The sequence below is a fragment of the Hetaerina americana genome, unplaced genomic scaffold, assembly GCF_022747635.1.
Source record: "Hetaerina americana unplaced genomic scaffold, ioHetAmer1.1.p SCAF_2, whole genome shotgun sequence".
In the NCBI taxonomy this organism is placed as follows: Eukaryota; Metazoa; Arthropoda; class Insecta; order Odonata; family Calopterygidae; genus Hetaerina; species Hetaerina americana.
Genome location: NW_027286763.1, coordinates 110,823,327 through 110,850,536, shown reverse-complemented (window position 1 = coordinate 110,850,536; position 27,210 = coordinate 110,823,327). Strand labels below are relative to the sequence as shown.

General features: G+C 39.6%; 1 protein-coding gene across 2 annotated transcripts; it reads left to right on the top strand.

Moving 5' to 3' along the window:
* MetRS-m (Methionyl-tRNA synthetase, mitochondrial) lies at positions 1 to 26,012 on the top strand. Of its 2 annotated transcripts, none has more exons than XM_071585199.1 (9): positions 1 to 145; positions 333 to 472; positions 563 to 965; positions 2,411 to 2,684; positions 2,785 to 2,996; positions 5,361 to 5,576; positions 16,282 to 16,554; positions 19,179 to 19,310; positions 25,858 to 26,012. In XM_071585199.1, the coding sequence occupies exons 1-9, from the start codon at positions 49 to 51 to the stop codon at positions 25,866 to 25,868; spliced, it is 1,758 nt and encodes a 585-aa protein (XP_071441300.1). In that variant the 5' UTR covers positions 1 to 48; the 3' UTR covers positions 25,869 to 26,012. The 2 variants fall into 2 exon arrangements, with proteins under 2 accessions (XP_071441300.1, XP_071441299.1); XM_071585198.1 differs by lacking the exon at positions 25,858 to 26,012 and adding an exon at positions 20,091 to 20,943.
* Positions 26,013 to 27,210: the final 1,198 nt, after the last annotated feature.

The following is a 27,210-nucleotide window of genomic DNA, read 5'->3' as shown; positions in this document are numbered from 1 at the left end:
GTTTACAAGGAGCATAGCTAGTCATATGTGAAAAACAGCTGATTTGCTATGAGGTCTAGGATTTCGAAGTTACATGTGCCGTATTTTTACGGAATCTTTGTGAGAACTTACTACATCAGCACTCCTATTTTTTACGTAAATGCATGTGAGTGGTATAGCCGTTTTTAAATGTGTGGTATGTCGATTAAAATTCGCTCAAAGCGTATCGACGAAGAAGTGTTCATGAGTATGCACAAGAATTCATAATTCATTGCAAACTCATCTTCTCAAGAATTTCTTTGATAATCATTTTTTGCCAGTGAATGCATGAGCCTAATTGAATCGTTTTACAGCTCCTCATGTTGGTCACCTTTACTCGGCTGCTATCGCAGACGCTGCGTTTAGATTTCAGCTTTTAACAGGCTCGAAAAATGACATATTCTCTACGGGAACAGATGAACATGGTCTAAAAGTAGAACGTGCATCTAGAAAGGTAAAATCATAGCCACCGCTTTTGTTTGTATGAGTTTTTGTGTAAAATGTTCTTACTCATGTCGTTCGTTACTGTGAATCAATCTGACAGAATGAGAACTCGCAGACTACATTCACGCCGAAGGATACCTTGGACTATTGCAATAAAATTTCTACAGAATTTTCATCACTGTTTAAGAAATGCAGCATCGATTTCTCAGACTTTGTACGGACTACTGATACTCGGCATAAGTTAACTGTGAACAAATTTTGGCAAAATCTTAAGAATAACGGCCATATTTACGAAGGGTCCTACAAAGGCTGGTATTGTGTGTCTGAGGAGGCATTTTTAAAAGACTCCCAATTAAAAGAGGTGAAATCAGAGGGGTCAAGCGGAGTGAAATCAAAAATGGTTTCAACTGAATCCGGACACACAGCGGAATGGACTGAAGAGAAAAATTACATGTTTCGATTGAGTTCTTTTAAGGATGATCTACTGCATTGGTTGAGAGATGGTAAGTAGCACTTCATTATTTGATGATCAGATAGGTAAATTCTTCTCAGGATATTGAAAATAGACTATTGATTGATTCATTTTAAGTAATATCTCTTATACATGCATCTACCAATAATTTAGGACAATGAGCATGTTATTGTGAGTGTTAAGTACCGTTTTACATGGATCAAATTGTAGACAGTAATCAATTAGATTTTAGCAGGGTCTTCATTGACTTTAAATGCTTGTTTAAGGTCTTATATAATGGTAAAGCCTTTGTTGGTCTAGGCTGACCCAAAATTTACTATGCATCAATCCTAAGGAACTGTCACAACAGCACTGCCCTAAGTAACAGGTATTAGTGTAAATTTGTACATTTTAAATGATATAATCAACTCATCGGAGGACGTAATTCGTGTAGAAAGATGAAAAAACTTCATCCTTGAATTTGCGAGTGTATTCCTTTTGTTACCAATCGATCTTTATTCAAAGTGCATTTGTGAGGGTAGAATGACCTATTGCTGCTACTAGTTAAAGCAAAGTAAAGAATTGAATGCCTGATAACTCTGGTTACATAATGAAGATAGTGTGGAGTTTTATAGGTTCAAAATACGTACAGGCAGAATGAAATTTGGGAGAGATTCGAAGCTGAGTTCTGGATTTGAACCCACTGTTCTCAAGGGTTAGTGTTTGTTGTATTTTCCAGAACAAAAAGGTAATTTTATTGCAAACTCTCATAAGTCTAAAGGGAAGTGAAGTAACCATATGCAGAGGAGTTAGGCATGAAGAAACTTTTTAACGAGGCATGGACAATGAAAAAGCTATATGCATAGTAGTGTTTTTGTTTTGATTTGAAGATATATTGGCCTTCCAGGAGTTCTGATGGATACTTTTCCCATCGCATTCAAAGACCTTTTTTGCTTGGAAATGGCCTTTGCCACAGAACTAGTGATTCCCATAAAGATTACTCCACATGATGACTAGAAAATGTTACCATCATGTAACTCATAGTTTATCTGTAAAAATGCTGTGCATTAACAGAAGGGTGATATCCCTGGTGATTTATTTGGGAATTTTTTAAGGAAGTGATTTCAATGAAATATTCAAATCCTATTGTTTATTACTGACTCAAAGCTGTGATTTTATTAAAATTTGTAACAAATGCAGCAACTTTCTGTGCCTTTTGTGGGAAAAAATTGTATTTTTTGTGGCAAATTGACTTTCATATTGTAGATCAAAATCATACCTATATACCATGGGCCCATAAGATTCAGGCTGCTTTTAGAGTACATTTTGGAGTGAAAAAAGTGTGTCTAAATGACCAGTAAATAAAGCACTTAGGCCTTTAGATTTTCCTTCGGCAGAGATTTTTCTTTAAGTAGCCCTGATGAATCTTATGTATTATATGATGTGCAGCGTAAAAAAATATGCATGCAGCTTAATGCTTTTCTTTCTTTCTCTCAGAGAGGGTTGTCCAGCCAGCAAAATTTCACCAAATTTTGAAATCAATGATTGAAGATGTCTCTTTGGGTGATCTCTCAGTCTCTCGCCCATCTGACCGAATTCGGTGGGCAATCCCTGTCCCAGGAGATGCTTCACAAAGCATATATGTTTGGGTTGATGCCTTGGCTAACTATTTAACTGCAGCCAAAGTTTATGACGAGAGCCCCGAGAACCTAGAAATGAATTTGAATAATTGGCCTCCTGATCTTCAAATCATTGGCAAGGACATACTGAAGTAAGATAAAATCCATGATTGGGATTCAAACTAATTTTATTGCTGCTAATGTATAGTGAGTCCCTTTATAGTAGAGATGTCATGTTTGTTTCATTGGCAGGTTTCATGGGATTTATTGGCCATCGTTGCTCATGGCGGTGGGGTTGGAGCCACCACGAAGCATGCTGGTTCACTCTCACTGGACTGTCGATGGAGTCAAAATGTCCAAGAGCCTGGGGAATGTTGTCAATCCATTTGACCTCGCAGACCAATACACTCCTGATGGGTTGCGCTACTTTCTCCTGAGAGAAGGGGTGGCTCACAGTGATGGAAGTGAGTGTCCAGTGAGTTAATGTATTGGTCCTGAAACTTTGAATTGTATTTGTGAAAAGTTTTCATCCCATATAAATTGAGAAAAGTTTCTTAACTGACAAAATTTTTAATGTGATGAGAAGGACAGTAGTTTTCTACAAAAAATACAAATACTCAATTATAGATAAAAAATATATGTAGTATGATAGAACCAGTAAATATGGCTTTAAGGAGAAAATTATTCACAATATAGTAATGATGATGGAAAAATTCTTGTATTCTTTCCACTGTCATGTTGGCCATTAAGTCAGGCAACTTGGGAAATCATGAAAAAGTGCAAGAATGGCTCACTTGCTTTGAAAGTATTTGAGACTATATGAAAATGTACGTACGAAGGTGGGCTGAAAAGTAATGCACACATACTTGTAGAGTGCAAACGAAATGACCTTGAGAAGAGTGGCAGGTGGAAGTAACATTCACCCTCAATACTCATGCACAGGTTTGATGTCGTTTCATTCATCCAGTGTATTTCGAGAAGCGGAAGTATGGAGACGTGTTCTAGTGCTGTGTCAACACGAGTCAAACAGCATGCTGTTATCAAATTTTCAACTGCTGAAAAAGCGACTACTATTGAGATTCATCGTCCTTTAAAGGCTGTTTATGGTGACGATGCTGTTGATAGGTCCACTGTAAATCGATGGGTAGTAAAATTTCGTGGTTGCAAGCCTGGAAAAGCCATGATTGTCGACGAAACTTCTTTGGGCTGTGTTTTGGGATGCTCACTGAGTTTATGTGACAGATTTTCTGGAACGAGGGGCAACAGTAAATTCTTCTCAGTATATACAGACTCTAAAACACCTCCGACGTCGAGTTTGTTGTGTGAAAGGCAGCCTGGTGCCAATAATCTTGCAATATGACAACAATCGTCCACACACCTTACTCGCAACTGAAGAGGCTCTGTGAAACCTGAAATTTGAGCCACGCCCTCCTTATTCCCCCAATTTTTTCCTCAACTCAAGAGACACCTCAAGGGCAATCATTACACCTCGGGTGATGAGGTGAAGGCAGCTGTTTCCTTTGTCTTGGATTCGAGAAAAGTCGGAAGAGTTTTTCAGCAAAGAAATGAAAAAAACTTTTAACACGTTGGGAGAAATTTGTAAGCCTTAATGGTGGCCATGTTGAAACATAATATATGATTTTGAAACTTTAGAATTGTAATCAAATGTACTTTTTGCCCAATCTTGCTATTTGTTTTTGTTTGTGGTCTACAAGCGCATGTGTGCATTACTTGTCAGCCTACCCTCGTATTTATGAACAAGTCTGGAATTTGATATTTGTATGGGGGCTATGGGATGACAGTTGGCAATTCCTGTTGTGATAGAGTTATTTTTATTTTTGAGATCAGTTTATGTTTGCTTTAGGCCATTGCATTTGCTTGTAAGAACTGAAACTCTAATTTGACTGACTTCTGAGCTTCCAGGGCCACTCATTAGGGATGATCCATGTGAAATATTTCTAATCAGGTGTCAAAAATGTGGGAGAAAAAATGGGGTGTGTGCCTGGGAATTCTGGAAAAAGCAAGGAAGGGGAATCGAGAAAATGATTGGCCACCCTGATATTTGTCTTCATCAGTTGTGGAAGTTTTGCATAATGATACTAAATGTTTTGCCTCTCTAAATTTAAATTTGATGCCTAATTAAATTTCTCTTTTTGATATTTTTCCATTTTTAATAGAATGGTGTGGTGGCTAGCATACTGCCTTCCCACCCAGAGGGCCCAGGTTTGAATCCTGGAGATGGCAGATCTTTTTCAATGGTGTCCTGATCCCTACTTGAGGTGCTTAGTGGAATGCACCGATTTAGTATGAAGTCCATCAGATGCGACGTTAAACTTCAGATCCCTTGGCACCTTTAAGTAAGAGTAGCCTAATGCCGATGCTGGGTTTCCCTCCACCCTTCCTCCTTTCCCAACCATACCTAATGGTTCAAAAGACCTCAGCTATCTCGGATGCCTCCGTTAATAACTGCAACAACTACTACTTAATGGGTCATGCATTTTTTTAATGCTGGTGTGAGTGAATATGGTACTGAATTCTGAATGCTCTCTTGCTCTCACCCTTTCTTTTTACCCTCCTGCAATCCTTATGGCACTGGATCCCTCTGCTCCAATTGCTCAAATCTAGAGCGTGTTTAAATTTGAGAAGTTTTGGAATTGCCAGGGGAGTGACCATTGCTGAGTTTTTGCTATTTGTAAGTTAGAAGAGTGGGCCATACTAGTGTTGCCAGATGTTGTTTTTGAACTCTTGGAACAGAAGAAAATGGGTTAGAGCTGAAAAAGGTGTGTCACATGTAAGATTGAGATGCTCATATCTGTTTTGTATTCCAGATTATAGTGATGAGAAAGTTATAACGATTTTGAATGCTGAACTTGCCGATACATTTGGAAATCTTCTTAACAGATGCACTGGATCATCCATTAATCCAAAAAAGGAATTCCCTTCACTGGATCAAACTGATATTGACAACTTATGCTCTTGTTCCTGCAATCAAATTCAAAATGAAACTGCAAATGCTTTGCTTGAGAGTTTGCTATCATTGCCAGGTAATGTAACATTTCATCAGTTTATATCAACATTATTATTCAAATCAAATGTAAATACAACATTTTAGGTGTTATTTCCTCCCTAATTTAGGAAGTTACTTTTCCAACAATTTTTACTTAAAAATTTATCCTAATGATATCAATTATAAACAATACAGTTGTAATTATTCAATTTTTCCCGGCTCAACTTTGTGGAAATTCATGTTAATTAAATGAAGAACATGATGTATCTTTCCACTGTCTTTTATTCACATACAACCAGCGTCATGTCACCGATGACGCTTGAGCATTGAAACTGGTTGTACGTGAATAAAAGACAGTGGAAAGATACATTGTATTCTTGATTTAATTAATACAGTTGTAGTTGTATAGACTCATCTCTGCATTTTAAGTTCTTGTTGTTCTACATTTTATTGTGTGTATTGTTGCATGGTTCTTTAATGACCAATTACATTGCCATTTTTGATCGTCCAGCGATACAGGATGGTAGTAACTGTTATTTACTTATTTTGTGAGAACACCATGGTAGATAAATATTTCACAATATGAATTATTTTCTGACAAACCTTAGATACCTAATGTTAATCTTTATATTATAAAGTGTTTATATTTCTAATTGATAATCCATTAGCATGAAATGGGAATGACTCTACTTCCAAGGGGGTCATTCCAATTCCATGCTTTAATGAGCTTGTGTTGATAGTTGTATTTGTATTTTCATATCCCAAATAAAATTTGATATGACCATTCCAGTGATAATCCAGGTGTACATACCAACCATTAGTCAGTGGGAGGAAGAATTAGACAGTTTATATATAATGCGGGATGGGATTACAGTGAGAGACAAAGGGAAGGATGGGAGAGCGGTGGGAGGGCACCACCAGTTGGGATTGAGAAATGATTTGTGGGAGAAAGCAATAAGGTTTTGCTGGAGAGAAAAGGGTTTGATAATACGAGGACTGCCCAGAATGTAATTTTCGTTTGTGTGTAGTGAGTGAAGTAATAGGGGGAGCTGAATGTTTGCTGTGTTGACACACACACACACACTTGGGCAGTACGCCTCGAGGTGCAGTGTTTGGAAGGCTATGCACTCATCGTTTTTGTACAGGAGCAAGTCAAAATGAGCAATACAATTGGAAATCCCACCGGATGAAAAATCTGTTTAGTGATAAGGTTTTCCCTGGGAGTAAACTTCAAAGCTGCTGACATTCATAGGGAAATTTGTGCTCTGTACAGACTAAATGTGATGAGTGACAAGAGTTGTTTGTCAGTGGTGTTGCTAGTTTAAGAGTGATTGGGCAAATAACCATAGAAGTGGCGCTCTGTCAGTTTATCCAGCATAAAGTTAGGCTGACCACTGTGGTCTTTGTCGTGAACATTGGTGCTGTGGCCATTTTTGAACTGAATGCACCACTGCTCCACTCCGCCTTCACTCATTACTATTCCGTCTCCGCATGCTTTTAGTGTTTATTAGTTTAAAATTCAAAATGATGAGGAGATTTGAAAGAATGCCTGAGTGGAACCTCAAAATTGTTACAAAAGACTTTGACTAGAAGACTTCTCCTGGAATGAAGGTGAAACTGCTGTTTGCCAAATTTTAACCAAGACAGCTGGAATCCTGGAAATAGAAAGTGGAAATTGGAATCTAGACAGTCGAACAAGAATTAAAGGAAGTGGCAGCAAGAAAAACTTGGTAAATGTGTAAATGGGGATGAGGAAGTGAATAAAGTCTGGGAAAGGCAGGTGAATTTCAAAAAACTGGATAGATAGAGGAACGTAGGAAACAGAAATGATAAAGAAGCCTTGGGTTATGAGAGAGATGATTGAGAGGATGGTCAAAGAAGAAAATGGAAAGACATTGGCATTGATGTGGGGAGAAGAATGCACAAAGAGCTAAGTAATAATAAACTTGGACAAGAAATGAATAGAACCCAGGAAATGTGGTGGAAAGATCAAGCTGAAAAAATGGAGAAATTTCAGGTAAGTGGAAAAGAAGGAGAATTGTATGAGAAGGTAATTGTCAGAATGTAGAGAGAGAAAAGAGAGCATACTGACCATGTGAGGCAAGACAGGAAAGTTATTAATATAATCAGAATAGAGTCAGGTAAGATGTAAAGAACAATTTGAAGAGCTTTATGATAAATATATTTGGCTGGCAATTTTAAAAATAGGGATTGTGACATCGATAAGGGGAGCTTGAGTCAAGGAATACTAGATAGAACAATAAAAAAGCACTAAGGGTGATGGAATGGAACAAGGCAGTCGGAATAATAATAATAATAATACTTTATTCATTTTAAAAATGGTACAACCACATTAAATGTCGTCAATCGTAATATTACTTAATATACAAACATAAGTTCTTAAATGTGATGAAGATTGTCACAAAAGAATTCATCCAATGAGTAAAGTGGGTGAGCAAGTAACCAGGTATATACCCTATTCTTGAAACTCTGGATACCATCTGATTTCAACTGAGTAGGCAGATAGTTATACAGTCGTATGTTCATATTGTGAAATGTGTTGTAAGTTGATGACAATCTACAATAAGTAGTATTTAGATTCGATTTACCTCTTGTGGAATAGTTATGGAGGTTGGATCTTAATTGGTTAGTTTCTAGATTAACTTTCACATGAATCAGAGCCTTAAAGATATACAAACAAAATACAGTCATGATTCTATACCTAATAAAAAAAGGTTTGCAGGAATCACGTGGTGGTATATTAGCAAGAGAGCGAATAGCTCTCTTTTGCAGTAGCAAAATTTGTTTAACATGAGGGGAATGACCCCATAACTCAACACCATAATTCAAATGACATTGAAAGAAGGCACTGAAAGCATTGAAGAAGGCAGGAGAAGGAATGGATGATGTCCGTACAGAATGATTAAATAGTTTGGGGAACCATGGAAGAAAGGGATTTATGAGCTGTTACACAGTATTTATGGGGAAGAAATTTGCCAGATGGTTTCCTTTCATGCATTTTGATCCACATTTTCCTTATGTGCATTGATCCGAGGACTCTGGAGGCCCTCCACCAATTAACTACCTATACACCTCACATTTTGCCCATGCATTAATTGGACAAATTCCAAAGAAACTGCGGGAGATGCCGCAACAGTAACTTTTAACGGAGTCATCCGCTAATGTGCATTTCAATGCATCTAGTTCCTTTAAAAGCCCCAAAATTTCAGAGTTTAAGAGGATGCCTCGGTAGCTTAATTGGCTAAAGCACTCGACCGGATATTGAGGGATCTGGGTTCGAATCCCAGTCAAGGCGAATGATTTTTACACTCTGAAATTGTTGCATTAATTGGAAATAGATGGCTAATTCTGTCCGTATGATTCCTTGACTTTCCATGTTCCGAGGTACCAAATGATTCAGAGATTATCTGTCAGAAAAAATAAAAAACTGCGTCAGTAGTGCCAAAGAAGGGTGGCTGATTTGGTATGAACAAATTTTCAAATACTCGCATGTAGAGAATTTCATTGCAAGTGGTGATAGCCTATGGGAGTTTGAGGAGGAAGCATAATTCTTACAATATAATTGCATCATGAGTGCTGATAGTGATGCCATTGAACCACTCACTGAGCATTTGCATGCATTGATGACTGAGTATAATTTACAGTAACATCAGATTGATATTACAGCTGAAATGGGCATATACTGAAGAGCTTTAACGGAAAACATGCAACCCTTATGAAGTGAATCCAAGGCTCCCTGACAGGATGTTGGTAAAGGTAGGGTATCTATGCTTCTGTGTGCTGATGCTGATCGTAACCCCAAGTTGAAGTGTGCTGCAGTGAGATATTATCAACATCCTCAAACACTGAATAGGATAATCAATGACTCTCTCAACCATAAAATAGTTTGATGAATGCAGTCTCTTAGGTGTGGAATAACAGAGTGGTTCCACAATTATTCCATTCCCTAAGCTGCAAAGTACCAAGCACTTGGTCTGGGAATTCCTAATGGAAAGATGATTGCTTGCTTATAAGCACCAGAAACTAGTGATTATCCCAGATCATTAACTTCTGTTGAAATGATGAATCTCAGAAAATGCAAACCAATGCTCTCATGTTGGAATTCATTGGTCAACAGCTGATTAACTGCATTTATAATATCCATCTGTGGAACCTTCACTAATATCTAATGGAATTCATGTGAACTGAATTGTGTTGCAACGCCACAGGAAATTACCTGGAATATTCTTAAATTTTTACACCCCCACGGGTAGGGGGATAGAGAATACTCCCGCAGTATCCCTGCTTGTCGTAAGAGGCGACTAAAAGGGCGGGGAGAAAACCCTGAAAGCAAAACCCCAGCCAGCAAGGGATGTGTCCAGACAGTGCTGTGGATCCACTGTCTGTGAGCGGCCATACCATCTGGCCTGCGATCCGCCCAGGTGTTTGCCGTGCCTGGAGACCCATAAGGGAGAGAAGTGGATCCTGGAGGGTGATCTTTCTGGTTCCCAGCAGGGTTTTGGATACCCTATATGGACCGGAGAGCGATATCTATCTTCGGCCCCAGATTTCACATAAACGGAAGGCCAGGAGCCAGCCACTCCTGGTCAATCGGCTTCTGTCGTGTTTTCGCTCCGGTGGCGAGTGCCAAGGTTGTGAGGGTTTGCGTAGGGAGGTCGGAGATGTAAGGGTTTTGGTGGGCCCTTGCATCGAAGATCCACTTCGAAACAGACAACCACTCCTGAAGTGCTATATCCCTCGAGTTAGCCCTGGCGATTGCTCCGGTCCTGCGGAGCGGCGTCCCGAACGTGTGGCTCCGTGGTGGGTGGGAAGGCCAAGGAACGAAAAATTTATTATTATGGAGGAAAAATCTTTTCCACCACCCAAGAGATCCCATCCGGACACGGGTGGGGGAGATAAGCGTATTGGCGTGTGCAAGCGATACCTGATGATGTCATGTGTAAAGGAAGGTGAGACCTTGAAAAAGGTTTCTCCTTTCTTTATTTGCAGAGTTTTATTGCAGATCGTACCTGGGGACCCTAAGAGGGTGAAGAAGCTGAGGGACGGTACACTGCTCATAGAGACCTTAAACGAAAAACAGAGCAAAAAACTATTAGCAATGGGAATGCTCCATGATATTCCAATAAAGGTGGAGGTGCCACGCACTCTTAACACCTGTCGGGGAGTCATCAGTCATTACGACCTCCTCTACATGGATGTCGACGAAATCAAGAGAGAAATGTTCTCTCAGGGAGTGACTGATTGTTGTCGACTCACCATGAGGCGCAACGGAGAAAACATAAACAGCACCTCCGTGATCTTGACGTTTGCGCGCGATAGACTAGCCAACAAGGAGTTTTTTGGCTATGAATCAGTCCCAGTGAGGCCATTCATTCCAAATCCTGTGCATCGCTTCAAGTGTCAACGGTGTGGCCATGTTGCGTCGTGCTGCGAGGGCAAGGCAACCTGCCCACGCTGTGGCAAAGACGCGCATGAGGATAAAGGGTGCTCTTCGGAACTTCTTTGTGTCAATTGCGAGGGTGCACACCCATTGTACTTTCGTGACTGTCCAAACATGAAAGAAGAAAGGAAGGTCATGGAGATAAAAACGCTGGAAAAAATCCCATATGTGGAAGCAAGGAGAAAATACAGGGCGCTAATCGCCCCAACTTTCTCCCGGTCCTTTGCTTCTGTTGAGACCACACCATTGCTAAGGTGCACCATCGCCATGCAAACTGAGGTCTCAAAAGACACCGCTACAGACACGCGGGTGCTCAAACCCAAGAGTGCGAAAGAGACAAAGAGTAAGGTGGACAACGAGCCACCTACTCCAGTGGGCCCTTCAAAGAAGAGCCCACCAAAAGCCACCAAGGGGAACAAGCCTAAAGGGCGTGAGAAGACACCTTCCCCTACACCTCCAGTAAAGCCAAAAAAGCTGGAGGTCATGGAAGAGGACCTTAGTATCTCGGATAATGAGGTCTTTGCAAGCGAGTGGAGGAGGAAATATTGCTTCATGTGATAAGCACAAAACAGTTGGTCATCTCACCACCTTTTAATAGAACTATTTATTTATTTATATATTTATTTATTTTAATTTTATACTTTTAATGTCTTTTATAATGCAGGGGAACCGCAATGGTTTTTATCGGCACAAGGAGGAACTGGCCGTTTTACTCCATGATTTTAAACCCTCTTGCATTTGTCTGCAAGAGACACATTTTAAGGCCGAAGGCAAGGGTATTTCTAAAGGGGTACACTGTTTTTGGAATGGATGGCACGAGTGGCCAATGAGCTCAAGGTGGAGTAGCAGTTGTGACTCGTGAGGCCCTTTACACCTCCCGGGTCCAACTGAACTCTCCATTTCAAGCAGTCGCTGTCACAGTGCTCACCCCGGAGACGATAACGTTATGTAACGTCTATCTGCCGGAGGGTGAACCGGTGACTCGTTTTATCCTGCAAGCCCTTGTCCGTCAGCTACCTTGGCCATTTATTCTGATGGGCAACTTAAATGCCCATTATCCTCTCTGGGGAGGGCCAACAACCACAAGTAATAGGAGAGGACAGGACGGCTTTTATCTAATTTTATTGAGGACTTTAACCTGTTTTTATTAAATAGCAGCAAAAAAACTCGCTTCAACAGCTTCAATGGGGAATTCTCAGCAATAGATCTCTATCTCTATATGCTCGAGAAGTCTAGCCCCAAAGCTGAACATGTCTGTGGATAATGATCTCTGCGGGAGTGACCATTTTCCACTTCTAATCGCAAAAGAAAGCAATTCTCTCAACATTTCCAAACCTCCGGAAAACTGGCGTATATGGCCTCCGACTGGACGCTATTCAAGCGTATCTTTACATATAAACACGACGCAAGTTTCGATGAGTTGCACAACGTCAAGACACTAACTGTGACGCTCCTGGCTGCAGCTGCTGAAAGTGTCCCTCGTACGTCCGGGAACCTTGATCGAGCACCTTGGTGGAACGGGGAATAGAACAGGGCTATCCGGACGAGGAAAAAGGCGTTGAATATTGTTAAAAAATACCCCACGTCACTAAATCTGGCATCATTCCGCCACCTGCGAACGCGAGCTCGAAGGGCCGTCAAGGAGGCAAAGAGGGCTTCCTGGATAGAATTCGTCTCCACCATTAACCATCGTATGCCACTTGCTCAGGTATGGGACAAAGTGAAGAAAATCTCCGGGTCCAAGGGCTCTTTCGTCATCTCGCCATTACTTATAGCTGGCCGGGTGATTACTTCACCCGCTGAAATAAGTGACATATTCACCAGGCAGTTCGCAGCCAACAGTAGTGATGAGGGCTATGCCGCGGACTTTGCAAACATAAAGAGGTGATGCGAGGGAGTCCCTCTTGATTTTGGTGTAGGTCCAACACCAGCAGATTACAATGTGCCCTTCACACCCTGGGAGCTTAAATCTGCCATCCAGGACTCCTATAACACCTTGCCATGTGCGGATCAAATCCACAACACTTTTCTCCAGAATATTCTGGAAACAGCATTTGGGAAAGTCCTAAATACCCTCAACCAATTGTGGAATGAGGGCAGTTTTCCAAATTCCTGACGAGAGTCCGTTGTGAAACCAATTCCGAAACATGGCAAGAACAAAAATGACCCGAATAACCACCGTCCCATATCTCTCACCAGCTACCTATGCAAGGTGATGGAAAGGATGGTAAACCGACGGCTTGTTTGGTGCCTGGAGAGACGACACCTGCTCTCTGATGCTCAGTGCGGCTTTCGGCATGGGAGGTTCACAACAGACCATCTAATGCGCACTGACAACTTCATCCAGGAAGCCTTTCTCCTACGTCAACACGTCATAGCAGTCTTCTTCGACCTGGAGAAGGCCTATGATAATGTGTGGCATTGGAAAATCCTTAATACGTTACACAAGTGGGGATTTAGAGGCAATATGGCCCTGTTTATCACGAATTTTTTAACAAGCCGCTTTTTAAAAGTTAGGACTGGGAAGCACTTATCCCGATCCTTTATACAAGAGAATGGGGTACCCCAGGGATCAGTGCTGAGTGTGATGTGCTTTGCCGTCGCCATCAATGACGTGATAGAATGCATCAATGCTCTGGTGATGGCATCGCTCTATGTGGATGACCTAGCCATATTTTGCGGGTCGGCATGATTAGTAAATGCCTCCAGTCAAGCTCAGGTGACCCTAAATAAACTGGAAAGTGGTGGCGAAGGAACGGATTTCGTTTCTCCACAGAGAAAATGAAAACTGTGCAGTTTCACCGTCTTTGCGGACATCACATCAATCCGACTCTAAGCATGCTGGTTAGGAATGTCCCATTTGCGGACTCCTATTGCGCTTTCTTGGCATGACCCTGCACAAAAAGCTTAACTGGCGGGAGCATATTTGCGTATTACGCGAGAGGTGTCGCCAAACCCTCAACGTTTTAAAGTTTTTTACTCACTCCACATGGGGAGCAGAAAGCACTACCATGCTTTTATTGTACTGAGGCTTGGTCCGTTCGAAACTGGACTACGGTTCCATAATATACTCGTCAGGTCAAGAGTCTTACTTGAGTCCACTTACATGTGTCCACAATGCCAGGATATGGTTGGCCACTTGGGCATTTGGAACCAGCCCAGTCCCAAGCCTACTTGCTGACGCAGGGGAGGCTCCGTTGCCAACCCGCAGGACGATTTTGATGGGCAATTATGCCCGCAAAGTATTATCTGAGACCAATCACCCTTGTTTTAACATTGTTTTTAACCAACAGTTTTTAGACATATTTAACAGGCGGAGAATGGCAACTAGGCCCCTTGCTGTTCGTTTTAATGATTTTATTCATGAGGTTAATTTTACCTTTCCTCAAATATGCCCCATCTCCCATGTGCCTATGCGGTCGTGTCATGCTACCATGGAGTCGTGGGGAAAAAACTTCGCACATTTTGCAGTGTATACACAGCCGAAGTGTCAGCCATAAGGACGGCCCTAAGAGAAATAAAAGAAAGCAATGGCTCTTTCCTCATCTGTTCGGACTCGTTGAGCGCCCTAAAATCATTATCCATCTTTGCACCAATGCACCCGATAGTTCAAGACATCCATTATACCCTCTTGTCCCTTCAGAGAAAGGGGAACAGGGTATCTTTTATATGGACTCCTGGTCATGTTGGAATAACGGGCAATGAAAAAGCTGACAAAGCAGCAAAGGAAGCCCTGGGCAAACCTGAGACCGACTCCACGTTGGTTCATGTGGAGGATGTAAAGGCTGCCTTGCAGAGTTTGGTCCTGAACCAGTGGAAGGAAGCTTGGTGGTCCTTGCAAAACAATAAACCTATGGCCATAAAATGGATTGTTTCGTCATGGCCCTCTTCTATCCAGAATATTTGGAGGGAAGATGTCATGATCACGAGCCTGAGGATAGGGCACTCTGCCCTCACTCGCTCGTACCTCTTCACGGAGGTAAAAGAGCAGCCTTGCTGCAATGAGTGCGACCAACCCCTGACAGTAAAACATATCCTGACTCAATGCAGCAATTACCAAAGGGCCAGAGAAAGGTTCAATATAAGAGGAGATTTAAGTAATATTTTAGGGGATGACTCCGGCTGTATAAATCGAGTTTTAACTTTTTTAGGGGAAATTGGTTAAATGAGGCAGCTTTAGTTTGGGTTGTTATAATTTTAATGCCTTTTGTTTAAAACAATTATCTATTTTTTTATTTATTTGCTTATTTATTTATGTATTTATTTATTTATTTATTAATAAAATGGAGCTGAGGTTCTAATCATTTTGACAGTGGTGCAAATTGACCGTAGCTGTCGAAGCACCCTATAAACCCCCAGCACTACTATTACTCTTAAATTTTTAGCAATACAAATGTATTATATGGGTAAATATATTTTGATGGCTTATGGTAGCATTTAAGTATGCTGGGGAACTATTGCCTGTCCTGCAAAGTTAAACTTTTTGTTAAGCTTTCATTGAAATAAAAGGCTTGAATCATTAGTTATCTCAATAATTGATATAGATGAAATAGGATAATGAAATTTAGTGCACAGTAACATTTTTTTGTTCAAAGTTGCTTATGAATACTAACAATGTAATTTGTGGAGAAAATCAGTAACATATTTAAAATAGGTTTATGTAATATCTAGATGGGATCTCTCTAACCGTTCGGGGCTCTAAATTCCTCATTAGAATTCATCAGCCATTAACAGTGAGTGAGGGAGAGGAGTTTACGGGGAGAAAATGTTTCAAGGGGTTATCTGGGTGTGTCAAAACCCCTGGTTGTCCTGATGTGGCCAAATATGGACAACCATTTATCCCATTAAGTCCATGTTAGTGAGGGTCTACTCTGTCCACAAGTAACACACTTTCTTTGCCATTTTCAAAACTTGTGAATTTGTTATTTGACCTTCACTTTATTTTCATCAGTGAGAGCATTCAACCTAAATTACTTATGTAGTGTACTACGTATTAAGTAATTAATGCTGTAAGATTTAAAAATTTTATGGTTGATGCATGACTTTTCCCTTTTTATATTTGGGATTACTGCTGTCATGTAATTTTTTGGATACACATTAGAGGGCTGTGGAGCATTGAAATATAGTGTAATACGGGCCTCATTTGTATGTATATACCTTCATAGTTATGAAATCCTTGATCGATTTAACAGAAAGGAAAACCCTTAAGTAAACTACATTTTAGGTGATATGTAATGTACATTCAAAGGCATTTAAATGCATGATTTTATTTATTCTGTAGATAAAGCCAAAACATATTATTCACACAATGAATTCAACAGAGTGGTGGATGCAGTGATGGGTGTCCTTCGGAATACCAATAGATTTTTTGAAGCACATCGACCTTGGGATGCTGCCAAACAACTGCGAAAGATGTCATCCACTTCGAAGGAGGAAGGTGCCTCCGATATCCAGTTTGTGCTGAGGACAACCCTGTCGCTTTCAATGGAATCACTTCGTATTTGTGGTTTAATAATGCAACCCATCATACCTAAGCTTTCAACAACTCTTTTGGGTGAGCATTATTCTTATTCCTGAGGTGGAAATAAATCATTTTCTCCTTTTTCTAAATGTACAAGGGGTGTCCAGAAAGTTCTGGCTGAGCATTATGGTGGGTTAGGCTAGAGCCACCATATTGGTGTCTAAACGTCCCAACACTCAGTGAATGCATCCTGCTGTACGGCAGTGTGAGCAGACAGACTGTGGTTAAGGCAGCCTATGGATTTGGGAGAGACAAGTTCTCCCAGGAAATCAAGAAATGTTTTCAAACATTGTCAGCTTGAAAGATCATGGCAGCTGTTTTTTGGGATGCTGAGAGTTTACTTCTGGCCAATTTCTTTGAACATGGTGGCTCAGCAATTGACTCAGATATTGTGATGCATTGAAAAAAACTAAGGCAATACAAAACAAGGGTTGGGGAACAATGAGCTTGAAAGTTATAACACAACAGAATCAGGCTTAACTTTGTGGACTTCCTTCATGATGAGGGTAGATGAGCCTGGCTCCAAGAGAGGGGGTAAGTTTGCTGGTACGGCAACCTATTGGTAGGCTAGGGGAGGGGGGACGTTTGTCTGCAAAGGTTTGACCTTCATTGAGGGACGGTCGATGGACATCACTGCCTTGGTGGGGGTGGGGTTGGCGCGGAATGATTTTGGAGTCTTTTCACGAATTTAAAGAGGGGGGAAGGGGACAGGTGTATTGTTTCATTGACCACCTCAAACCTGTCAGACTGCGTAAGGGATTGCCAAATATCCAACTCCTCCAATGCACTCAACCTGCGTCCTTTCTTTTCTGGGGGAAGATGTTCGTTTTATTATCTCAAAGAGGTCTCAGAATTGAAACATTTGATAATCATTTCCTAAATACTATCGCAATATGGAAAACAAGGCATATGCTACCGAAATATTAATACTTTCGTCAATGAACCTTTATCTTAAATTAAGCCTGTTATGTAATGCTCATAAGACTCAAAAATTATATTCTTTTCAATTCAATCTCAATAATGTAGCACAAAAAAAATATAAGGGAATGAAAGCAAACTTCTTCCTTACGTATATTATCCAAAATACTTTCAATACAAAGGCCTATATGTGCATGAACTGTAAGATTATTTACTATCAATCATGAACCAGGTTAACTATTAGGCCATCCTCTGTGGTGATTCACATGGGGAAAAGCTCCCACACCACAGAATATCTCACGAAGAAAACAAATAGGCCAGAAGAACTCAAGGGGAAGGTACAAAAATTCTGTGTTTGTTTGCGGCTAATTAGCTCCACGTCAGTGATAGCCTCGGGCCACAATCATCAGACCAATTAGTTATCCCTCACAGGGGAGTGCAGGAGAGTCCCTGTTAAGAAAAGCCTTGTGCTGAGAAATTTAATCCTATGCCAGGCGACATTCACCCTGACTTTGTTGACACTTAAGGGATGTACTTGGAAGAATTTTGAGGTACTGTAGCAATATATGAAAGAAATGTATTTTTCCTAAACTTTTCCCGTTACTTTTTATGCAAACCATGTACAGGGTTCGTCCGGAAAATAAGTGTACTGACTCCTGGGCTGGGCGCGCCGCTCCAGGTGCGCCCAGCACCGCTCTGACGGGCTGCGATTGGAGGGGGGTATGTTGGCAAGCGACGCTGAAAAAGGCAGTCGGCTCTGAGCTGTGGTGTAGTGAGGAGCTCTGTTAACGCAAACCTCCACACTCGACCCACGTCACGGAACGCGATGCCGAAGTTTTTGGAGCAGCGTTATTCCATCAAATTTGCGGTAAAGCTTGGGAAATTGTCTACCGAAACTGTCGGTATGATTAACCAGGCTTACGGGGAGTCAGCCATGTCCAGAAACATGATCTTTCGGTGGCACAAGATGTTCGTGGAGGGCAGAGAAGAGGTCGACGACGAGTCTTCGAGAGGTTCCCGATGATGCCTTCGCGGGAGCGTTCCAGGAATGGGAACGCCACTGGAACAAGTGTATCGACTCACAAGGGTCCTATTTTGAGGAATATTAGCTTAAGATATGTAAAAGTGTAATAAATTTTTTTTCCTGAGCTCAGTACACTTATTTTCCGGACGAACCCTGTATGCATTACGACATGCAAATCTCTATATCCTAAGGTCTCTCTCTAAAATATTGCAAATAATTGTCAACTTCTTGTTCATAACAGTAAGAATTTTTATTTATAGCCAAATGAAAGAAAGTATAAAGCATAAATAATAAAATGGAAACTCCACTAGCCGTAATGACTTAAAATGGATATAAGAGTTTTCATTTTATTTTATTAATATACGAGGCCATAGAGCTCAATTTTTTATATTTTATATAGCATAATGGTAAAGTAACTGTGCATGGAGTTGGCAGTCTGGAGATAATTGCTGTGATGAGGAGACTACATTTTTCCAACTTTGCTCCAAGTTTTGCATGCCATACACTAATCAAAATTTTAATGAATTCCTCATTCTCAGTAGAATTCACCTGTCTTTGAAAATGGTGCCATGATAGCTGTCACGTGATTGCATAATAATAACCCAATTTTGGTGACTGTGTGCTGTGATGAAATAAATACTGTTTAGTGCAATTGTGTATTTTTGAAGGCTGTATTCTTCTACATTATGAATTGTTTTTATTTTTTATATTTTAGACACGTTAAATGTTCCTAATAATAAAAGAATGTGGAGTGATGCGAGTCAGTTTTGCTGGCAGGGTGGTGGGAAGAGTGCCAACCCACTAGCTATGAGCCAGGGGTCTCCACTTTTCAAAAGAATCATTCGAGGTGAGTATATTTTTAATTCCTTGGCTGATGGCAACATACTTCAATCACATGTTGTGGCGATCAAATTTGCTGTCTTAGGTGCAACTCTATGGAATTTGCACAACATGTTGAAATGAAGGAAGGAACTTAGTAATTCCACGCACTCATTTTATTTAAAACACGACCTAGGTTGGACGTTTTATCTTTTGAGCCTGGAATTCTCCATTACAAAAATAAAAGCCATAGACTCGATGGAACATAGGGGCAATTATAAATTTTAATGTGTGTCCTTTGCAGGGATGAACTCCCTGACAAAATTTTGTATCCCTCCCACGCCCCCCTTCTAGATCTATTACTCTTTCATGTCCAGTGCTTACCACAGGGGGCATCCCCCTCCCAAGCAAATCCCCACCAACAGCCAATGATTGAAACTGAAGGCTGTACTTCCCTTTCTGCCTTTTAACCTTCTATTTATCCCCACCTTCCCTGCTGGGAAGGTACGTATACAAAACTGGCTTCTGTAGGAACTTCCTGATGTTGACGTCCAATGTCACAAATACATTTGGTTGTGTTTTAAATAAAGTGTGAGTGGAATTACAAAGCTACTTCTCTCATTTCCATGTTGTGGCAATAGTGTTATGCAATACAATTCTGAGTCAGGGTTGCTATAGAAATGGAGAAATGGGAGAACAGGAAAAACTAAGGATAAAAAAAGGAATCTGGAATTTTTTAACAGTTTTCATCATTTATAAATTCAATATAAATGCTAAATGTTTGCTTTTTGCTTCTTTTATCCTTTAGAACTCCAAATGTAAATATTAAGGCATAAGGACTTTGAGGCTTTGAGGAATAATGTACAAGGTGTGATCAAAAAAGACCAGACTGATTTTATTCTGCGCAGACCGTTCAACGGATCGAAACAAGACACAGTGCACCATCTAGCGACACATCTGATGACTATAATGAGAGGTGTTGGATTTGTTTACGTCAAGTCGTTACGCAGCAGCAGTGGTACATATCTTAACCCGTTCGTCGCCACGTGCAAAGTCAGCAATGAAGGAGCTAGAGGAACAGCGTGTGTGAGTCAAATTTTGTTTCAAACTTGGCATAAGTACTACGGAGACATTTGGAATGATTCAGCAAGCCTTTGTTAATGAAGCTATGAGTTGAAGCCAGTGTTTTGAGCGGTACTGTCATTTTAAATCGGGCAAAACCTCGACAGATGAAGATTTGTGAACTTCCTTCCACTTCGACAGATAGCGGAGGAAGTAAACATTAGTTTTGGATCCTGTCAGACAGTTTTGACAGACATTTCGACAGACACCGTGAGGGAAGATTTCTACTTAAAGGTTATGAAGAGGCCGAGGGTCGCAGTGAGGCCGGACATGTGGAGAAACAATGCATGGCATTTCTACCACGATAACTCGCCGGCTCCCACGGCGCTGATCGTGACAGAGTTTTTTGCCAGAACCGGAACTTCTGTGATCCCGCAGCCACCCTACTCTCCAGACGTGGCTCCATCAGACTTTTTTTTGTTTCCAAACTTAAAATCAACCTTGAAAGGGTGCCCATTGGACTCTATTGCGGACATTAAAACTAATTGTACGGCTGACCTGAAGAGGATCCCTAAGGCAGCTTACCAGGCAGGGTTCAAAAGCTGGAAGAAATGTTGGCAAAGGTGTGTCGTCAGCCAAGGCATGTACTTTTGAAATAAACAAGTTATAAAATCAGTCCTGTCTTTTTTTGTCACACATTGTATTATGGAAAATATTTTGTTTCTGTTCATGTTGTGGTTGTACAATATTTATTAATTACTGAAACTTCAGGGAATATTTCCATCCAAATGTGAAACCTGGGAAAGTCGGGGAGTTGCTAAGTGGACTCTGCAGTAAAGCTCTTAAATTCCCTGTTAGGATGCAAATTTCATACGGAGAAGACACTGGAGAAAGAAGTGCAAGTTCTCGGGGAAATTAAGAAATGTCTTGGCCAAAATATTCTCGGTCCATGCTGTCTCAGTCATGGATATATATATTTGGTGGAAAAATGTTATAATTGGGAAGGATGTTATGATACATTGATTTTTCCAGGATTCATAAATGCCACAAATTATGGAAGCCAAGAAAATAATTGGGTGTAATAAAATACCATTCAATCCATTTATTTGAATACAAGTGGTTCACATCAGATTATGGATATATCAAAGTATCATTTAATTATGAAAATATAAATTTAAAGTTATATCCAAAATTCCCTTCATATGACGTAGAAGAAACAGGAAAATAGTTTTCTTATTTCTGAAAAGTATTACAAATATTTTATGCACAAGGCTTCATTCACACTAAAAAATGGGAAATAAAATTATTAGCAACAGCAGTAAGTACTGGGATGACTATTTTTAATCTCCTAATGTATTTACTTCTTTTTGATGAAATTCGTAGATATGATGTCAATTCTCATTAAAACAACATTTTATAGTTGCTCTTATAGGTATCTCCCAGACATAATCTAAAGTTGTTTGAAAGCCATTTTAAGTTTCAAGATTATTTCATAATGAAAAATTTTGTTCCCAGAAATTCATTCATTGATAGTATCACACTATTAATTTGTAAAACATAATTCATACATATTTAATACAGTGGAAGCACATGGAATGAGTGTAATTCGTTCTGAAATCTTTCTCCTAAAGCACAATAATCTTCAAGTGAAACAATGTTTTGCATATAATTTAATGTAAAAGACAATAATGCATTCCATGCCAAAAAAAAATAAATTAGGGACAAGGTTTATACACAGAAAATTATTTATACATTCTATTGTTTCAGGCTTCACTTCGTGGAAGTATTTAATATCCATTACTAAAAAGGAAAGAAAGACTCGTACTTTTCCACAGATTTTATTATACGGCACGACGCGTTTCACCGACTAGCGGCATCATCAGGTACAAATTTGCAAAACAGACAGAGCAAGCATATATACCCTCAGGACAGAGTGGGGGCGGGGAGGGTTGGAAGGATTTGAGAGGGGCGGGGGCTCGCAGGTGCGTTGATGGATTGTTTTGACCATTTCCAGGCTAGTTTTTCTGAGAGGAGTGGGGAGGGGTATGGGAATAATTGCTCATTACAAAGTGTCGTGTTGGGGTTCACCAAGTGCCTTCTAATCTCTAATTGCCCGAGAGCGTCCATTTTTAATCCTTTTGGGAGTGTGTGTAATATCTCTGGGACAAAGTCACTGCTGTGGTTGAATTCTAGTAAATGTTTGGCGAAGAGAGAGTTGTTATTCTGATTTTTGTGACACCTAGCGTGTTCCTTGACTCGTAACTTGATATTCCTGCCGGTCTGACCGACATAAACGCTGTTGCAATCCTCGCATTTCAGTTTATAAATGCCTGATTTGAGAAGGCTATCCTGGGTGTCTTTTCCATTGGCTAGAAGTTTGGAGAGGGTTATGGGTGGGTAGAAGGCTGCTTTGAGTGAGGTGGGTAGGCAGTTGGAAATCCTATATGAAAGATCTCCCAGAAACGGGATCGAGCACCACTTAAAATCTTTAGATACTGCGGGCTGTGATACGAAAATGCTTTTTATGGCCATTGCTTTTTGTTTTTTCCGTAGTAATGTGTCAACTAGTTTGGAGTTGAAACCATTGTTGGTAGCTATATTAGTGATATTCACGAGTTCAATTTTGAAGTTTTTGGGGGAAAGGGGGATGTGTAGGAGGCGGTGGATCATGGAGTGGAGGGCTGCGTGTTTGTGAGAAAAGTGGTGTGCGGAATCATTAGAAATTATATGGTCTGTATATGTGGGTTTCCTATAAATTGCAAATTCGTGTCTATTATCCCTAATTGTGATTGTCAAGTCGAGGAAGTTGATGGTGCCGTTGACGTCTTTTTCCATGGAGAAGGAGATATTCCGATGAAGAGTGTTTAGGAAATTAAGGAAGGAGTGTAACTGTCGGTTGGTTCCGGTCCATAGGCATAGTATATCGTCCACGTAACGAAACCAATAGCCCACGTTTTTGTTATGCTGATTGTCAGCATTAAAAAGATGTTCTTCTACAGAATTGAGGAAGACTTCGGCTAGGAAGGGGGACAGTGGGGAACCCATAGCTAACCCATCCGTTTGGCTGTAAAGGGTGTGGTTGAAACTAAAATAATTCTGGTTAACTGTCATTTTGATGAGGGGGACCAATTCGTCTGAGATATTTTGGGCAATGGTGGACCAATTACTACTCAAGGATTCCAATTAAATAAATAGTTAATGATGTATGGTTAGTATCTCATTCCTTTTTTCTAGAAAGCTGTCTAGAGACATTTGCTTTTGCCAACACATCAAAATTTGGCAGTATCATTTATTAAATTCCTGGTGCACACAGCCACTGCCTTATCAGGGTGATGCTTTGTATCCATGGTAGAAACTGTTTCCCATGATCTATGCATCATGTATAGCCTGCTGTTTTTCAGTTGACACTACTTGAAGGCTTGAGGAGTTTCTGAATGGTGAACAAGTGAAGGTTTAATCTTAAAATTACTTCTTGCATTGGCAAAAAATAGCAGCTTTTCATTGGCTTGTGGCTGGACAATGTGTTCTCCTCTCCCGTTATGTGCACAAATGTAGGTTGTCATGGCAAGTAACCCTCAGAATCTACGAGCTTCTTGAAGTCACCAATCTCTGCCTTGAAGCAACAATCTCTGCTGCCTTTGACTGACTCAGAGCTTGCTGCTTCACCATGCCTTGCAATGCCACGAATGCTGGTTCTTCTCTTCAACTTCTCGAACTAATCACGGCTCCCTTTAAATACTTCTTTGGCCATTGATGATCCTGGTATCTTCTTAACAAGGTTGATAGAAATCACTTTCACCTTCTTACAAATGATTTTCTGATTAATATTGCTCCCACATTGCAAATCGCTTTTCGTTTATCCAAATGAGGAGCAACCTTTCAACATTGTTGAGAGTATGTAACTGTTGTGTAGATATTCTTGTCACTCCCTTGGAAGCATTTATCTGCTTAGTTTTGTCCTCGTTCGTGAGGAGAGTGCAAATTGTTGATGTTGACTGATTGTATATGCAAGATCGTTGTTGTTGTGCACAGTGCTAGATCAGCCACACTCACACCTTGTTCATGCTATTCATTGATTTCAATTTTTTCACTTCTGCTGTTATCTTTATTCACTTATAGCTAGCTGTCTTCTTGTGGCTTTTTCTCCAAGGACATTTTTAAAATTATGCAAAACACATCTTAAAACTTTGCCATGAAAAATCTCAAATAATATCTGAACGCATGTTTGGAAATATGTTTGATCACTAGCCACACTAAGATGCAAGCCAAAAGAGTGCTAAACGCCTACTGAAGTAGTATTCTGGGAATTTCTCTCTTCCCATTACTCATTTCGCAAACGGTCACATGATAAGCAAGTGATTTTCGGGACCAATATTTTTGCTCATTATGCAAATTGCTACTCCCTGTACAAGGTGATCATTAAGCAAGGTTCCACAGTAATAATTTTTAAATATTTTTATTTTCATTGATAATTGTTTCTGTCAACCATTTCAGGTGATCAAGGGAGTAATTATTTCCAAAGTCAATTGGTCAAGTCAGATGTTTTTAAAAAAATCAAATCACTTAATTTTAGTGATTGATGCATTTCTGTAAGGATTACGCCTATAAAGAGGGTTGCAATAATTGAAACTTTTCTTTTAATTGAAAAACTGGCAAATTCTTCACAATATCAGATGAATATACAACGTGAGATCCTCTCTTATTTCCAATAGGTGGTGGAGAACTAATGCTAGAAGTATATGATCTGAGGCTGAGTTCGTAGCACTTATCTTTTGAACTCAGTAGACTGAATGTCTACATTGCTAATGCATATTTATAATTTTGTTTGTCTTAATTAGTGTAACAAGGTTTGCATGAAAAGTATCGGTATCATTTTTCCTGAAGTGTACGTGAAGTGCTGAATTCAGACCAGCACCAGCAATAATTCCTATTTCAGAAAAATAAATACTTGGTTATTCCACATATTTTTTTTATTATTTATAAAAAACTATATGTGGAATAACCAAGTATTTATTTTTCTGAAATGAATCGCTTCCATAAAGTGACGCCTGAAACCATTCTGCTAATTCCCATTCCCAAAAGTGAAATCTTCCCTTAGGGGACACCACCATGGGACCCTAAGTGCCATCGAAGAAGCTTGCTCACGTACCCCTAAGGACCTTCCTGAATATGCCTACCAAGGAGCCTTTGAGTCGTGGAAAAACCGCTGGCCAAAGTGTGTCAATGTTCAAGGGATGTACTTTGAAGAAGTACAAGAACAGGCATTTAGTAATATCTGAAATAAATCTATTCTCCGAAACTTTTCCCAGTACTTTTTATACAAACCGTGTATTAGTTATTATTTGTTGTTCAAATTAAAGGATTGGCCTTGTAAAATCAACATTCATGATCCTGAAAATATATGTCATCATAAATGCTGCTGCTGCTGTGTCTTTCCTTGAAGTAAATTTCTTACACTATTCACATAATTATTTAGGTAATTTGTTTCCTTAATTACTCTCTTCTGTTTTTAGATGGAAGCTGACACATATCTTCCGCTCAAGCAATTGGAAATTGAAGTAATAATGCCATAGAATTTATTCATCAATAGTAATTGTGAATGGACAATTTTTTTAGTTGAATTGTGCTTCTTTTACGATTAAATAGTTACGTCTTTTTTGTGAAATCATAGATGTCATCATGTAAGAATATTGGTTAATAAAAAAAATTGTAATTTGACCAGTGTTCCTTATTAATGGTTAATCAAAACTTTTCAGTTAATTCATTTTAAATGGAACTTCATTTATAAATAAGAATTTGAAATTTATTTTTAATTCCAAAGGGAGTTTCTTTGTCTTATTTGAGCTAGCCCTTTACATGTGAGAGGAATAGTGGGATTGAATGGAAGTTATAAAGGGCTGTGATAGGTTAAGCAGTGAGCACCTTAGTGACCAAACACAAAAACATGTCCACAGTGTGTATCTATTCATAAAATTAAATCGTGAAGTAAAAATGAAATAACTCTTAATTTCTGCATTGCTACATTGAATGCCAGTATACCGCCTCAATATTCAGCTAATTCTGCCATTAATCAGTTAAAATGTCACATGTAATTTCATTTAATGCTGAAGTAAGATCTGGTGCTATTAGTCAATAGATGTAAATAAGAATGTTCAAGAAGGGGACCAATTTAGTTCATTTGCTTGTAATCATTCTTTGGATAAACAGCTGAAATTTTATCTTTCACTAACTGTACGTGATGGCAATAGACTATACATACTACGTAGAGTATGTGTTTATGGTCTTTAGATTCTTCAGCTTGTTAGCCTTTAATATAGTCCCTGTGTGCATAGATATGGAAAAATGCACACAAAGACAAATATCTCCCTTTTAAAGGATTCTGAAACTTACTTATAAATGACTTTTCTGTTATCCTGCGGGTATTGTTGCAAAAACACTTGCCAAGGCCCTCAGGGATAAGGAAATCTAGTTTAAAAATATAATACTAAAAAAATAATCAGGAAAAATTCAATTATTTCCTTAAGTTCTGTCATTTTTTAAAAAAGTGTTCCAAAATTCCTATTTACTCAAAAAAAAGTCACAAAATAGTCTCTTATAATTTCTGTTTTTAGGTAAGGTATTTTTATACTTTCTATTGAACTAATTTATGGCTAATTGCAATGATATTTAGAAAATAAAGAGTCGAATATCTTCTTTTGAACTCTCTGTTGCCTTGGCAAAATGAAATTCAGATATAGTCAATCGTTTCAGGCATAACTTTTTGGAAAATACTCCATGATGAATTAAGTCGAAAATAAAACTTTGTAATTCCACATATAAAATAAAATTTAATGAGACCTAGGTTTCCCTGTGATGCAGTATTATCA